We start from the raw sequence: 16,728 nt of genomic DNA, 5'->3' as shown, positions 1-16,728 counted from the left end.
AAATATTTTTTTTTAAAAAGAGAATTTGGTTCTTTTTGAAGTCAGCAAGCGTTAGTTAATAAGCCTTACCTAGAGATGTTGTCGGGCGAGCAGGCAGAGATGCTGGTCTCCAAGCTGTCAGAGCTGTCCAGGCTCAAAGTGTCGAAGGCCTGGTCCTTGTAGCTGTGATCTGGGTAGTGGAAACTATTCAAGTAGACGTTCGATTCGGATGCTGTGCGGTTGTAGAATTCAGATCTCTGCCTTTGGCCTTCGCTCATCTGTTGATGATTATAACCTAAGGAAAGATCCACAAATATGTAAACAGGTCTCATTTATCACTCGCAGAACCTTCTGAGACTCAACCCAGAAACAAGTAACATCTGCATGTGAAGCTTGGGCCCTGGTTTCATTTGTTTGAAGCCAGGAAGACCAAAGAAACAATACCATGCTCAGTACAAACAGGAGTTCCCAAGATGTGGTCATGGGATCACTTGGCAGTTTTTTTCTTTTTTTAATCTCATTTGTATAACTTGACACAATTGAGAGAAAAATAGTGTACACACACACAACACACACACACACACACACACACACACACACACACACACACACACACACAAACTAACCCAGATACCACAAACACAATGAAATGCCTAATCAGCTGTGTTCAAGTGAAGGCAAGATGGTGCTCTGTGATAAGTAATGCCAGCACTACAGGGCACTCACTTTTCACTGGCATTCATATTTCAGGGGCATTTAATCTGGTCACGAAGCAAGTGGGTCATTGAGGTGTGGGAGTTGAGAAACTTGCATTTCATACTATCTGCAATTTTTCAGTCTCTCTCTTTTTTATTTATTTTTTTTTTTTTTGGTTTTTAAAGGTAGGGTCTCACTCTAGCCCAGGCTGACCTGGAGTTCACTATGGAGTCTCAGGGTGGCCTTGAACTCACGGCAATCCTCCTACCTTTGCCTCCCAAGTGCTGGGATGAAAGGTGTGCTCCACCACTGCCCGGCCTGTCTTTTTAAGATATAAATACCATCCCTCTCTCTTCTATATGTCTGCTATCTCTGTGTCTCTGTCTCTCTCTCCTTCCACCTCTTCCCATTTCTCTTGCTTGCTAATTGCTTATTTCAAACACTCCAGGTCAAGAATCCCTCTGACGGTTGGACTCCTCTTAATTACACTGTTCTAACTCTTCCCATCTCGATACTCAGCCCTTGGTGGTCTGAGGACAACTGATCATTGTTAGCCATCGGTAGGATCAAAAGTATCATACATGAAGGTGTTTTCTTTAGCCTCAAATTCAGATAATTGATGCATTAGGTTAGTGGCCTATTCTGCATTAGTTTTATACATGATTTTAGGCATTAAAAAAAATCAAATTGTTGGATCGGAGAGATGGCTTAGTGGTAAAAGTGCTTGCCTGCAAAGCCTAAGGACCCAAGTTCAACTCCCCAGAACCTGTGTAAGCCGGATGCACAAGGTCACACATGTGCACAACGCCATACATGCTCACAACATGGTACATGTGTCTGGAGTTGAATTGTAGAGGCTACAGGTCCTGGCAAGTCAGTTCTCTCCCTCTCTCTCAGAAATAAATTTAAAACACATCAAATTGTCTACTTTTTCTCATCTCTATCATATGCACAGGAAGCAGAGGCAGCAAGGATAAATGCCAAATCCATTAAAAACGATCTCTTGATAGTTGATCATCTCTCTTGAAGAAGACATTACCCAGGGAGTTAATAGCTGAGCTACTGAGAATGCACAATTTAGATAGATTTAAAGTTTGCCTTTTCTCTCGAGACTTTTCACTAATAAACAAGTGACCAAAAAGGAGGCAAGGAGACAAAAGAAAGAAGAATAATTCCAAATATCTTCCTCAGCAGTTGGTTAAATATTTCTGTCTAGAAACAGGAGCAGCATTCACAAGGCTTGCAGAAAGCACTGTCCGCCCACGGGTTTAATAAGGTGATTTGTGTTTCGTGCTGAGTTTTTGTGTCATTAGTAATTTGGTGTAGTTTTAGATATCTAAGTGAAAAAACATGTTATTTCAGATGGATGCCTTATGAGGAAAACAAAATTCCTTCATATAATCTGCCATTATCAATTATAAACACAGATATATCAAGCCATATATCACTGATCAGGGGAAGATACAAAACACCAAAGCAGGTTGCCCAGCTACTGCACCACACATTCCCGGAAGCTCGCTCAGTCCCAAGTGCAGCTTGCGTCACTTCCTCGAAGCCAAAATAATTCTCATGTCAACATTTACCTTTTATACTTGTGCTTTTGGAAATACTAATTATTCCTCTTAAATTGCTTCCAATATTCATTATGAAAAAGAGGAAAAAAGGAAAGCAGAAATCATTGGAAAAGGTTGCACAGGTATATTTCAAAAAAGAAAAAAAAAGGCAGCTACATTAGGAAAACCTTCATATACTCTTCAGACCGAATAAATCTTTCGCCTTTTCCAAAAAAAAGAGAAAAAAAGAAAAGAAAAAGGAAAAAAAAGAAAAACCTTCATATTCACACTGACTACGCAGGAGACATTCTGTAGTCTCTCTATAAAATACAAATCCTTAGGCCTACACTGGGCTTGGTGGTGCATGCCTTTAATCCTAGCACTCTGGAGGCAGAGATAGGAGGATCAGCATGAGTTCAAGGCCATTCTGATACTACAGAGTGAATTCCTGTTCAGCCTGGGCTAGAGCGAGACCGTGCCTCAAAAAACAAAACACAGTGAATAAAGAAAGAGGCAACCTACAGAATGGGAAAAAATCTTCGCCAGCTATATATCTGATAGAGGATTAATATCTAGGATATACAAAGAACTCAAAAAGTTAAGTAACAAGGAATCAAACAAGCCAATCAAAAAATGGGCTATGGAGCTAAATAGAGCATTCTCAAAGGAAGAAATACGAATGGCATATAAGCATCTAAAAAAATGTTCTACGTCACTGCTCATCAGGGAAATGCAGATTAAAACTACATTGAGATTCCATCTCACTCCTGTCAGATTGGCCACCATCATGAAAACAAATGATCATAAATGTTGGCGGGGATGTGGAAAAAGAGGAACCCTTCTACACTGCTGGTGGGAATGCAATCTGGTCCAGTCATTGTGGAAATCAGTGTGGAAGTTCCTAAAACAGCTAAAGATTGATCTACCATATGACCCAGCTATAGCACTCCTAGGCATATATCCTAAGGATTTCCTTAGAAGTACGTGCTCAACCATGTTTATTGCTGCTCAATTTATAATAGCTGGGAAATGGAAGCAGCCTAGATGTCCCTCAACTGATGAGTGGATAATGAAGATATGGCACATTTATACAATGGAGTTCTACTCAGCGGTAAAGAAAACTGAAGTTATGAAATTTGCAGAAAAATGGATAGATCTGGAAAGGATTATTCTAAGTGAGGTAACCCAGGCCCAGAAAAGCCAAGTGCCACATGTTCTCCCTCATATGTGGATCCTAGCTACAGATGATTGGGCTTCTGCGTGAGAATGAAAATACTTAGTAGCAGAGGCCAGTAAGTTAAAAAGGAGATATAAAGGGAAGAGAAAGGAAGGGAGGAGAGTACTGAATAGGTTGGTATTTTATATATGTAAGTAGAACGATTGAGATGGGGAGGGGATATGATGGAGAATAGAATTTCAAAGAGGAAAGTGCGAGGGGGAGGGTATTACCATGGGATATTTTTTGTAATCATGAAAAATGTTAATAAAAATTGAGAAAAGATAAAAAATAAATAAAATAAAAATAAATTAAAAATAATAAAAATTTAAAAACAAACAAACAAAAAAAAACCCAAATTCTTAAAAGACATCTGTGTAATTTAGAGCATAGAAGAATGTTATCTCTGGCAATGACTTGGGCCCCAATCTCCCCCCTCCCCATCAGATTTTTCTATTGAGGAAAAGCCTCTCTCGGCGGAATGAAGAGCAGAAAGATGATCAGCTCATTCTAAATCAACTCCATGTCTTGTTCTTTAGACCTTCCAGGGTTGTGCTTTTGTTTTTCTTTAAAAATATCACACTAAGATAAAGAACGTATAGCCTTCAGAAAGACAGAAAACAGGGCAGGAGAGATGGCTTAGCAGTTAATGTGCTTGCCAATGAAGACTAAGGACCCAGATTTGAATCCTCAGTACCCAAATAAGTCAGATGCACAAGGAGCTGTACGCGTCTGGAGTTCATTTGCGGCAGCTAGAGGCCCTGGCACGCCCATTCTCTCCCTCTCTCTCTATCTGCCTTTCTCTCTCTCTCAAATAAATTAATAAATAACATATCTTTAAAAAAAAAGAAAGACAGAAAACAAAATAGTTCAATTTTCTTCAGATGAGTGTACAAGGGACAGCCAAGTCACAATGTGTTCTGTAATCACGACCACAAACATCAGCTCCCCAGACATCCACCACCTGCTGAGGTTTGACTCCAGGCTAAAAGACCCTTAACTAGGATAACTTTATAGTTTCGTGACAACATAGATGTCACAGCAATGGCCATCTTTTTGAACACAAGGTTCTCATTTCCGTAGATCCAGCGTGAACAGGAAGCTTCATCTGATGGACCTATGCAATCCTGCCAACTGGCCACACTTTTGCATTGCCATGCACCCAGCTGTCACCTGGCATGGCTTCTTCCTGCCACACAAAGCCAAACACTATGTTCCCCCACCGTTATAACTCGGCAGTCACGAGGCTCAGGCAGGATTGCTGTGAATTTTCAATCAGCCTGGGTGACAGAGTAAAATCCACCTTCTACATAAAAATACGGAGCTGAAGAGATGGCTTAGTAGGTAAGGCACTTGTCTGCAAAGCCAAAGGACCGAGGTTCAATTCCCCATGACCCACCGAAGGCAGATGCACAGGGTGGCGCATGCATCTGGAGTTCCTCCACAGTGGCTAGAGGCCCTGGCGTGCCCATTCCCTCTCCTACTTCTTTTTGTGTCTCTCTCTCACATAAAAATATTTTTAAAAGGGCTGGAGAGATGGCTTAGCAGTTAAGCGCTTGCCTGTCAAACCTAAGGACCCCGGTTCGAGGCTCCATGCCTCAGGACCCACATTAGCGATATGCACAAGAGGTGCATGCGTCTGGAGGTCCTTTGCAGTGGCTACAGGCCCTGGTGTGCCCATTCTCTATCTATCTATCTATCTGCCTCTTTCTCTCTCTGTCTGTCGCTCTCAAATAAATAAATAAAAAACAAAAAATTTAAAAATATATATTAAAAAATAAAACAAATGTTACATAAATAAATAAAAAACAAAAAAATTAAAAAATATATATTAAAAAATAAAACAAATGGTACATACACACCTACCTACATACATACAGGCACGGGCCCCTCCCTTATGACACTAGAATCGTGCCAGCATTATCCTGAAGAACTGGCTTGAGAATCTGGGCTGGGATCTGGCCGTCCCAAAGCACAGATGCTTCTAGTAGGGTCAGAATGGGAGGCCCAGGCGAGCTGGCTCAGAGGAGTGGAAGCTTCTGCTGGCAGGGGAGAGGGGGGTTGTCATGGAGACAAAGGCATCCTGCTCACTGAAGAATCCCTGCTTATTCAGAACATGGATATCACAAAATAGCCACTGAACTTCTCATCTGTAAATTCAAACCATCTTATTGGCCAAATAAGGAAGTGGAATGCATCTACTTTTTGGGGTGGGGCAAAGGAATTGACTTGGGAAATATGACACTTTCTAAACCCAAGTCTACTTGTGTTTTTTTTTTTTTAATTATATACCAAGAATAACGTTCAACAGAGTAAAAACAACTAAAAGAATATAGAGGAGCTTGAAAATGCTCTAAATCTTTACTGTCAAGTACAGCTATTTGAAGGGAAAGTTTGTAAGGTCTGAAGCCAGTTCCCGTGTCTGAGATTTGTCTAACAGCGCATTCGGGACTAGGAGACAAGACCAGCTCAGGTTCCCTCCGTGTCTGAGAAAGTCATTAGATTGGATACACAAAGCCCATTTATTATTGCTATTTTTTCTTAAAAATTATTGACAGCTTCCATAATTATAGACAATAAACAATGATAATTCCCCCCCATTATTCTTATTCCAAATGTCAGTCTCTATGAGTTCTGGCTAACTGGACACAAAAGCTGCTTTGAAAGTGAACCACTGGGATATTTAGAGTTTTGTGTTTTTTCTTAAATGTATTCCAAATGTGTGTTACATGCTTTTCTGTTGTTACCTGGACCTTATCATACACAAAGAGGATGGTTTCTGATTGTATTCTTGGTTTAAGAAGAGAAATATAAGCACTATGTGAGGGGCTAGGCCTCTTGTAGCTCACCTGCTGAGGAATTCATTCTTCCTAGAGACAGTCCACAGCCGGCAGAGGAAGAAACAGACCAGGCCAGGAATGAAGGAGGAGAACGACAGAGAAATGGAAAAAGACATAAGGTCAGAGAGGAGGGCAGGAAGACAAGAAAAATAGCCACTCCCAACATGCAGCCCTGGAGAGCGTTAGTAACAATACCACATGAGCGTGGAACGGTGGTCACATTTTTAGATTCAATCTAAGATTAGAGAGAAAAACAAGTTTTATGAAAACAAGCATTACGACACATGCAGTTAGTCAAACAAGACTTTCTACAAAGGTAAGATTTTTGTACATACTCATCAGCCAGAAAAGTAGGAAGAATCACAAATAAGATTCTATCTATAAAATCATACTTTTTTTTCCTTCCAAGCAGACCATGGCAAATCATTTTTAAGAGCTGAAGTGTGAAAAATGTCAATGATCTGACACACAGTCCAAGGCTGTATATGACAGCCTAATCTAAACAGTAGCCTCCTCACTCATTCAAGTCAGTCATTAAAACTCTTTCTTCACTCTCTAAGGCTTGCTTACAACATGTCCTTAAATGGAATGAGCACCCAGAAGTTTCTTAAATCCATCCTTCACTTGCCTTGTTTATTTATACCCGGCTATTGTAAGGAAGGAACCTGCTAATTTACACTGAGTCTGTGTACGTGCCCACTTTACGCACTGTAGATCCCGAGCCTTACAAACCAATGCTTCCACAGCGTCCGTGTTTCCTGCACAGTCTGAACTTGGCATAAAAAGCCAAATCAAATCCCATCTCATGCAGCTGCCTGTGAAGGAACACCAGCTCTGTTCCCCAGCATTGTGTTCCTTGAAAATGTGCGACTTTAAAAAAAAAAAAATTTTTTTTTTTTGCTATTGTATGAAAGAAACAAGCATTAGACTATAAAAAATCCACCCTTGTACAGCCGAACATCTGATCATTTCTTAAAGATGACAATGACCTTTCAGCGTTTGCTGGAAACAAAAACACCATGCAAGGAGCTTGTCATACCTTTCTTGGGCTTTCCTGCATTCGACAGAAAACAAAAGGGGAAAGATTTCAGTCATTGGAACACTTGCAGAGGAACAGTTGACAAGCTGAGCAACAGCCAGTGGCCACTGCACTCAGGGGAGCAGACCCTTAGCTCTCAGCTTGACGCTGCTCGCCCCAAGCACTCTGTTTGCGTGGTTCACACTGTCAGCGCTAAGAAAACACAGCCCACTGACGAAGGCCGGTACTTACACCACTGTCCTTGATGCATCCATTGTGAATAGCAGCAAAATTTAAAAAAAAAATGGTGCATTTAAGTTAACTGTATAAGGAAAAAGCCAATGATAAAATCTAATTTGAGTTATTACACTTGGTACGATTTTTTTCAAAACTTTACACCTTTGTTTTTGCTGTTTTGATTTTTGAAGTAGGGTTTCACTCTAGCTCAGGCTGATTGAGAAGTCACTATGGAGTCTCAGGGTGGCCTCGAATTCACGGCGATCCTCCTAACTCTGCCTCCCAAGTGCTGGGATTAAAGGCATGCGCCACCACGCCCGACTAAAACTTTTCAATTTTAATCATATCTGCCATTTTAATGAAGCCAGCAAATGTTTGCAAACAAATCCTTTTCTTTAATATTTTTATTTATTTATTTGAGACAGAGAGAGAAAGCGAGCAAGAGAGAGAATGGATACACCAGGGCCTCCAGCCACTGCAAATGAATTCCAGATGCATGCGCCACCTTGTGCATCTGGCTTATGTGGGGGCTGGGGAATCGAACCGGGGTCCTTTGGCTTTGCAGGCAAGCACCTTAACAGCTAAGCCATCCCTCCAGCCCATGGCAAAGCAATTCTAAGTGAATATGGTTCATGCCTCCTGGTCTTTGTGCAATCCTGCCAGCTTTACCAGCGGCTGTGGCTCTCAGGGCCATCATCCCTGGCCACTCTTCCTGTGCAGGAGCCAAGGCTGAGGAGCAGGGTGGGTTCCCAGGACATGGCTCAGGGATCACGCACATAGGGGTTTTCTGGCTCCTTGGAGCTGTCCCATCCGAGTGACACGAAACTCTAAGCAGAGCCATACGTCAGAAGTGCAGCACGGAGTGAAGCTTCGGGGGACCCGGGGGAGGGTGTCACCAGACACAGGAGCACCAAATAGGACACAGGTGGTTGGTGCACCCGCGTGTGACCTGCAGACCTCACTTAGGTACTCTTCACAAAACAAGCACGAGGTTCCCCGTAAGTTCAAGGAAGCCCATTAATATACAGAAAAATACAGCTGACCCTTAGCAGTGATAAGGAAGAGAGAGACTCACTTATGTTTCTCATTCATGAATATTGATATTTTTATCTTATTAAGAAATGACAGCAAGTAAAATAGAAAAGTTTGATCAAATATGTTTTCTTTAGATATTACAAACGTAAACTTTTCATGAACACTCTCAGCCTTTTTAACATTTAAAAATATATATATATATATATATACTTATTTGGGAGCGTGAGAGAGAATGAGAGAGAGAGGCAGAGATCAAGGGCATGACAGGGCCTCCAGCCATTGCAGATGAACTCCAGATGCATGCGTCACCTTGTGCATCTGGTTCATGTGCTTCCTGGCTAGTCACACCTGGGCTCTTTGGCTTTGCAGGAAAGCACCTTAACCTCTAAGCCATCCCTCCAGCCCCAGCCTCTTTGCTATGATGCCCAGGTTGGCCTTGAACTCTTGGATCCCTCCCAAGTGTTGGGATCATAAGCATACTTGACCTTCCTCAGCTCCACTGACTCTTTTTATTTTTTTTTTAAGATAAGGATGTCCTACATAGCTCAGGCTGACCTCAAACTGTAATCCTTCTGCCTCTGCTTCTCCAGTGATAGATACGTATATCATCACATCCATCCTAGCTCTGTCAATTTTTAAGACATTTCTAGTGATGACTTGAGAACCTTGTCCCATACATATATGTGCCACACGCACATTTATATGCACATATATATGAACGTATATATGTACCTGCACATGAATATGTAGCTTGCGTACTTTTAAAAAGTTTTTTCTTTATTTTGTGTGTACTTAAACATTTTTAAAATTTTTTTTCTTTTCAAATTTTTTTTTATTAACAACTTCCATGATTATAAAATATATCCCATGGTAATGCCCTCCCTCTGCCCACTTTCCCCTTTGAAATTTTTATTAGAGACAGAGAGAAAAGTAGAGAGGGAAAGAAAGTGAGAGAGAAGACGGGCATGCCAGGACCTCTAGCCATTACACAAATGAACTCCAGACACATTCACCACCTTATGCACCTGGCTTATGTGGTACCTGGAGAATTGAACCTGGGTCCTTAGGATTCACAGGCAAGTGCCTTAACCACTAAGCCATCTCTCTAGCCTGTGTATTTTTTCTAAATATTTTATTTATTTATTTACGAGAGAGAAAGAGACAGAGACAAAGAGAGAATGGGCATATCGGGGTCTCTAGCCATTGCATACAAATTCCAGAAACATGTGCCCCCTTGTGCATCTGGCTTACGTGGGTCCTGGGAAATAGAACCCAGGTCATTAGGCTTCGCAGGCAAATGTCATAACCACTAAGCCATTTCCCCAGCCCCCTAGCCTGTGTATTTTTTTCTATGAGGAAGTCAGTGACTATTCCATAGTACCATAGGCAGAGAGGCTGAGCAGTCAGAATTGAAGGGCACCTGTTTAGAGGGAAGGCTTTCAATCCAATTGATGCCTGAATGTATGTGAAGGAAGGGCCATACATCTGCCATCCGGCCAGCTTTTCCTTCTACATACTGGACACTCCTCCACCAACCATTGCATTCATTACATTTTATTGAAATCATTTGTCATATACCTTATTCTTTCCTCACTAGACTATAAGCATTTCAAAGGTAAGGATCATGTCATTTATTCCTGGTATGTAGCACAATTCTGCTCAAAAGTTAAGGGTGAGCTGTAGAGATGGCTTAGTAGTTAAGGGGCTTGCATGCAAAGCCTAAGGACCCATGTTCGACTCTCCAGATCCCACATAAGCAAGAAGCACAAAGGTGTGGAAAGTGCAAGGTCACACATGCCCATTAGGTGGCACATGTGTCTGGAGTTTGATTGCAGTGCCTGAGACCTGGGCACACCAATTCTCTCTCTCTCTCTCTGTCTCTCTCTCAAAAAAAAGTTCAGGGTAGTATAAGTTGTAGATGGAAATGAACTTATTAATACAATAAATTTATCTCAACAAGAAACTGCTTCTACAACACTGTGGTAACGTCTTTCAGTCTCCCATAAAGACTATCTTAAAACTTCATTTAAAAAAAAAGCCAGGTGTGGTGACACACACCTGTAATCCCAGCACTCGGGAGGCAGAGGTAGGTGGATTGCCATGAGTTCAAGGCCACCCAGAGACTACCTAGTGAATTCCAGGTCAGCCTGGGCTACAGTGAGACCCTACCTTGAAAAAAAAAATTTAAAAACTTTATTATACATGTAATTATATATTATTACGATGAAAATAAGCTGCTGAGAGTCAAAACTTAACTACACAGAGCTCAATCCTACCTTAAAAGGCTCATAGCAAGTCTGCTCTGGGCCGCTAGAGTTAATTTGCTCTCTCAGTCACCAGCATAAGGTTATTTAACATAGTATCTCAGCCCCAGACAAGACCAGTGATCTTGGTTAAGTGCCCGCCCTGGTAACTTCAACGAATCTCAGTGGTCTCTCTTTTCTTTCTTCTAATCAAAAGGAAGGGAAGGTCTAGGGTCCTTTCTGGTTTTAAACTTCTATCAAATATATAAAATAAAGTGGGTGGGTTTGAAGTGCACCAGCCATATGCGTAACTAGGAAGTGTTACTTTGATACAATGGTGACTTACACATCTCTTTCCACAAGGCAACACATTAAATTTTAAGACTTCTGGCTGATGTGGTGGCGCACGCCTTTAATCCCAGCACTCGTGAGGCTGAGGTAGGTGGATCACCGTGAGTTCGAGGCCAGCCTGAGACTACATAGTGAATTCCAGGTCAGCCTGGGCTAAAGCAAAACCCTACCTGGAAAGGAAAAAAAAAAAAAAAAAGCAATATACATATGAGACTTTAGCTGATTTTTTTCTCTAACATCCACAGCTGTGTTTTCACTACCTTTCCCCAAGGAATTCTACGGTATAGCAGGAGACCATGGCATGAGATTGCAAAGGTACACACCTCTGAGCATCCTCCGAGACTCTGTGTCCCTGGTCATGGTGGCCAGCGAGTGAGGGAGCACGCTGCCACAGCTGTTGCTCTGTCCCAGAGGCAGATGAGCCTGTGGGAAGTAAGAGGGACACTTCAGGCGAACTGTACACCACATGTTCCTCCAGGAACCGCCTCTCTCTGTCTCTGTCTCCTCAGGCTCCTAGCTAAGTACAGAGGGTGGAGAACGTTGGTCCTCGTTTCCCGTTTCTTGAGGTTAAGCAATAAAGGCCATTCACTCTGCCTCCCAGGAAGCCACGCCAGTAGCAGCAATTCCTACAGGGAAGACAGCTGGGCAAGGCACCATGCGCGATCACCCGAGAGGACGAGCGAAAGCGCTACATGCATAAGGAGCACAGGGAGGATGTGGGACAGGAATGCAAACACACCATGCGAAAGAACTGGGGCGATCCACACTTGTCCGCATGTACCCGTTTCCCTCTGTTTCAGCTAAATGTTGGCTGCAAAGTGGAGGACCCCACTCAGGTCTCACTGGTCTTAAGATTCTTTTGTTTGTTTGAGACCGTCTCACTATGCAGCCCAGGCTAGCCTCAAACTCATGGCAATCTTCTTGGGATAGCCTTCAGCATGTTAGGACTACAGGAGGGTACCACCACCAGCCAGCTTTCTTTTCTTTTCCTGCCTCCCTCCCTCCCTTCTTCCTTCTTTTCTTCCCTTCCTCCTTCCCTTCCTTTCCTCCCTTCTTCCTTCCTTTATCTCTTCTTCCCTCCTTCCTTCTTCCCTTCCTTTCCTCCCTTCTTCCTCCCTCCCTCCCTCCTTTCTTCCTCCCTTCCTCTCTCCCCTTCCCTTCTTCCTTCCTTCCTCCCTCCCTCCATCTCTCTCTTCTTCCTTCCTTTATCCCTTCCTCCCTCCCTTCTTCCTTCTTTTCTTCCCTTCCTTCCTTCCCTTCCTTTCCTCCATTCTTCTTCCTTCCTCCCTTCCTTCTTCCTTCCCTCCTCCCTCCCTCCCTTATTCCTTCCTTTATCACTTCCTCCCTCCCTTCTTCCCTCCTTCCTTCTTTCTTTACCTCTTCTTCCTTCCTTTCTTCCTTTCTCCCTCCCTCCCTTCTTTCTTCCTCCCTCCCCTTCCCTTCTTTCTTCCTTCCTTCCTCCCTCCTTCTCTCCCTTCTTCCTTCCTTTATCCCTTCTTCTCTCCCTCCCTCCCCCTTCCCTTCTTCCTTCCTTCCTTCGTAAAGTAAAGTAACAAAGTCCTCATGTAAATGAAGCACACTTGAAACTCCACTTAAAATAGATTAAAGCAATGTTACTCTGGTTAAGAGTCAGAGAAAGATCTGAAGTCTGCCCCCTTGGAACTTCCCGCTCATTCACCTCTTTGAACTTCTGCAATGACCTTTTGGGAACAAAAGCAGAACATGAACCAAGGATACCGGTGTCAGGCCATAAGGGTTACAAATCTGGCTCCACCAGTCACCGGCTGAGAGCTCTTGACTTAAACTGCTTGTTTTATCCGTTCATGTCATTGGGGTAGTGATTGGTAAGTGCCTACTGCCCAGTGGTGCTGGGCTTTGAAATGAGTGGTTTCTTATCAAGTGCTAAGGCCCGGGTCATGCATGTGAAATCACTATTTGGTGTGAAAATATTTCCTGGAACCCAGACCTATGCCCCCAATCTTATTTCTACATCTTGAGGCCTCCTACTATAAGAATGAGGGCACCTACCCCTCTCTTTTAGTAGAAAGTACCCAGGACTATGTTCTTTGGGCCAGAATGTATATACTTCCAAATATCCACTGAAAAGGATAGAAAAGGCAATTCAGCTATGTCGTCTACTGAAAAAGCAAAATTAATGGCTCGTTATTTAGCGTTTTCCCTTTCAGGCCTTTGCATGGTGAATGTAGCGAGAAGACCCACGGGACGAGAAGCCCGCGGCACTTCCGATCCTACCTTTGGGGTGCCACTTCTCCCCATTGTGGCACTGCTGAACTGTGGGGAGATGGAAGGTGTGGTTTTCTTTCGAGGCAAAGTGTCACTCAGATACAGGCCTTCTTTATGGTGCTTTTTCCTTTCTTCCAGACTTCTAAAGTGCTTTAAATGCAAAACGCAAAGCAAAATAGCAAAACTTGACTGACTGAAGTGGATCGCTGAAGAAGTGAAGAATTAATGCATTTACAAAGAAGGTTTGGAATTTTCAACACAGACGTTTCCCGTCTAACCTCCAGCTTATTCTTTGTGCTCACTAACAGATCTGCACTAGCGTGGATTTGGCCAGGCCATGGCAACATTGATTACCGAACCTGAAACATGTTGTAATCCCCTTTTCACTTCGGCGGTACCTGCTTCTCGCATCTCAGCACAACTTACAAGTTATTACAATGGTCACCATGACTACAATGGTCTCACTATGTGAAAAGACCAGTGGCCAATGTCAGACAGCATTTTCTCCTGTTGCCTGGACAGCTCTGGGCAGATCCCAGTGAGGGGGGACGTGGTAGGGGGAAAGAAGGATGAAGAGGAAGAACGAGTGTGGGGACCATTGTTTGAAAGTAGCAGCAATGCCATTTTAGTCACATGAGTGCCTGCCAAATCCGCAGAAAGTTTTCACAGAAGACATCCTGCCAGCTTGTTGTTCTATCTAAAAAGATGTTAACAGGGCTAGATAGATGGCCCAGCAGGTTAAGTGCTGGCCTGTAAAGTCTAAGGACCTGGGTTTGATTCTCCAGTCCCCACATAAAGTCAGATGTGTCTGGAATTCTTCTGCAGTGGTTGAATGCCCTGGCATTCCCATTCTCTCTCTCATAAATGAATGAATGAATGAATGAATGAATGAATGAATGAATAAATAATTTTTAAAAAGATACCTATGAGGAGTCTCTGTAGTAATCTTTCATATTTAGAAATCCTCCAGTGGCTTATTTCAATTTTTTTCAGACTTCTGTGTGTGTGTGTGTGTGTGTGTGTGTGTGTGTGTACACATGCATGTAAGTGCAGGTATATGTGTGTGAATATGTGTAAGCATGCAGGTGGAGACCAGAGAACAGTCTCAGGTACTGTTCCTCAAGAATGCTATCTACCTTTTGGGGGGACAGAGTCTCTCATTAACTGGAGCCTGCCCATTGATCTAGACTGGCTGGCCAGCATGTTCCGGAGATCCTACCCTTCCTTCCTCCTCGGCACTGGGGTGGAAAGCGCACCGCGGGCCGCTCTTTGTGGGCACTCTGAGGATCGGATTCAGGTCCCCCTGCAGCAAGCCCTTTGCCAGCGGAGCAGACTCCCCAGCACCTCTGAGTTCTAAGCCGAGATTTTCACTACCTTGAAACCCATCTCATTTTTTTTTCTTGGCTTCTCGCCATCCTTAAAATGCTTTGATACTAAAATGATTTCTTAATGAAATATTCTTTATGTTTGACCATTTTAATGCTCATCTCAGGTTTCTGAAATATAGAAAAATGAATGCGTGTCCATGATGACAGACATTTGCATTTCAATGTTATAATAATCTACGTAACAGTTGGCTGTTCCTTCCACATCATCTCCTTCAGTTCCAATAATCCCGTGAAATAGGTGTCGTGTCCCTTTTTTAGAAAATCAGGGTCTGGATGCCGAGACATTAAGTAAACCTTCCCAAGGACAGGCAAGTAGAAAATGGCAGAGTTGGAATTTATGTCCAACAGTCCACTGTATCATCAGAACATGTTGACTTTTACTTGCTTAATTGGTGGCTTTCGTTAGAGAATGACATCAGGATACTTTGGTTATTGCTCTCACTATGACCAAATGTCATGAATTCTAAGGACCAAAACTTATAATTTTTTTTTTTTTTCCTGAGGTAAGGTTTAACTCTAGGCCAGGTTGACCTGGAATTCACTATGCAATCTCAGGGTGGCCTCGAACTCATGGCCATCCTCCTACTTTGCCTCCCAAGTGCTAGGATTAAAGGCATGCGCCACCAAGCCTGGCAACTTGTAATATTTTGTAACGGCAACTTAATAAATTAGGTAAGGAACACCATTAAAGATGGTCTATCTGATGTTTGAAACAAAACAACAAGTTTAGAAACTGATTGTTTTAGCTGGGTGTGGTGGCTCACACCTTTAATCCCAGCACTTGGGAGGCTGAGGCAGAAGGATGGCTATAAGTTTGAGGCTTGAGCAGTACTACAGTGAACCTGGCCCCACTCAAAATAAGATAATTGAGGGCTGGAGGGATGGCTTAGCAGTTAAGGCCTTTGTCTGCAAAGCCTAAGGACCCAGGTTCAATTCCCCTGGACCCACATTAGCCAGATGCACAAGCGGATGTACATGTCTGGAGTGTTTGCTATGGCTGGAGGCCCTGGTGCACCCATTCTCACTCTCTCTCTCTCTCTCTCTCTCCCTCTTTTTCTATGTCAAATAAATAAATAAAATATTTTAAATAAATAAAATTGATAGTTTGGCCACTAGAGATGCCACTTGATACATCCATTCCCCAACTTTCCTCTTGTGTACACTGTTTATTTGATACACCTTTTTCATGAGTTCCGTTTCATACCAGCTCACATAGCAGTGAGCAATGCTGGACAATCCACAGGTGATCTAGTTCCTTTACAAAGCTTATTACAAAGCCGGGTGTGGTGGCGCACGCCTTCAATCCCAGCACTCGGGAGGCAGAGGTAGGAGGACTGCCATGAGTTCAAGGCCACCCTGAGATGACAGAGTTAATTCCAGGTCAGCCTGGACCAGAGTGAGACCCTACCTCGAAAAACCAAAAAAAAAAAATAATAATAATAATAAATAAATAAATAAATAAATAAATAAAAACAAAAACAAAGCTTATTACAAAGGCTAGGCATGATAACCCAAAACTCGTATATTTTAAGGATCTAGTGGCCATCACTGTACTATGAAACAAATGTTGTGGATTCCCCACTATGAATAAGTACTATGTAAACTGAAAATAATGCATTAGAATAATAAACTGTTTCTTAAAAATCTTGTCAGTGAGTGTGCCACTTGTAATGAGTGCTTGGAAAATCTCCTTTGCTAGGTTGAGCCTAGTTCTCTAAGTCCTATGGCAGAGGTAATTCTTGCTCTACAAGAATTGTGAGAAGGATCAAAAAGGATATGAAAAATGCTTAGCAAACTTGGACCCAGCAATGGAATGACATCTAATATTACAACTTCAATAATATCTAGTAAAAACATTGTGCTGCCATCACAAGGTTTTGTTTTGTTTTGGGGTGTATATAAGCGCCTTTAACCACCGAGCCATCTCC

The 16,728-nt window shown here is 42.6% G+C and overlaps 1 protein-coding gene across 4 annotated transcripts in view; it reads right to left on the bottom strand.

The window, feature by feature from the left end:
• Positions 1 to 16,728, bottom strand: part of Phldb2 (pleckstrin homology like domain family B member 2) — a 112,493-nt gene that overhangs the window by 17,352 nt on the left and 78,413 nt on the right. For all 4 annotated transcript variants that reach the window (XM_004672311.3, XM_045147463.1, XM_045147462.1 and 1 more), the window contains 3 exons: positions 13,422 to 13,562; positions 11,492 to 11,591; positions 70 to 274 (listed from right to left, as the gene is read on the bottom strand). In XM_004672311.3, coding sequence (XP_004672368.2) covers positions 70 to 274; positions 11,492 to 11,591; positions 13,422 to 13,562 — 446 coding nt within the window. The remainder of the gene's footprint in view (positions 1 to 69; positions 275 to 11,491; positions 11,592 to 13,421; positions 13,563 to 16,728) is intronic.

Source organism: Jaculus jaculus, chromosome 4, assembly GCF_020740685.1.
Source record: "Jaculus jaculus isolate mJacJac1 chromosome 4, mJacJac1.mat.Y.cur, whole genome shotgun sequence".
In the NCBI taxonomy this organism is placed as follows: domain Eukaryota; kingdom Metazoa; phylum Chordata; class Mammalia; order Rodentia; family Dipodidae; genus Jaculus; species Jaculus jaculus.
Note: the sequence above shows the minus strand (reverse complement) of the source record. Positions and strands in the feature narration are given on the sequence as shown.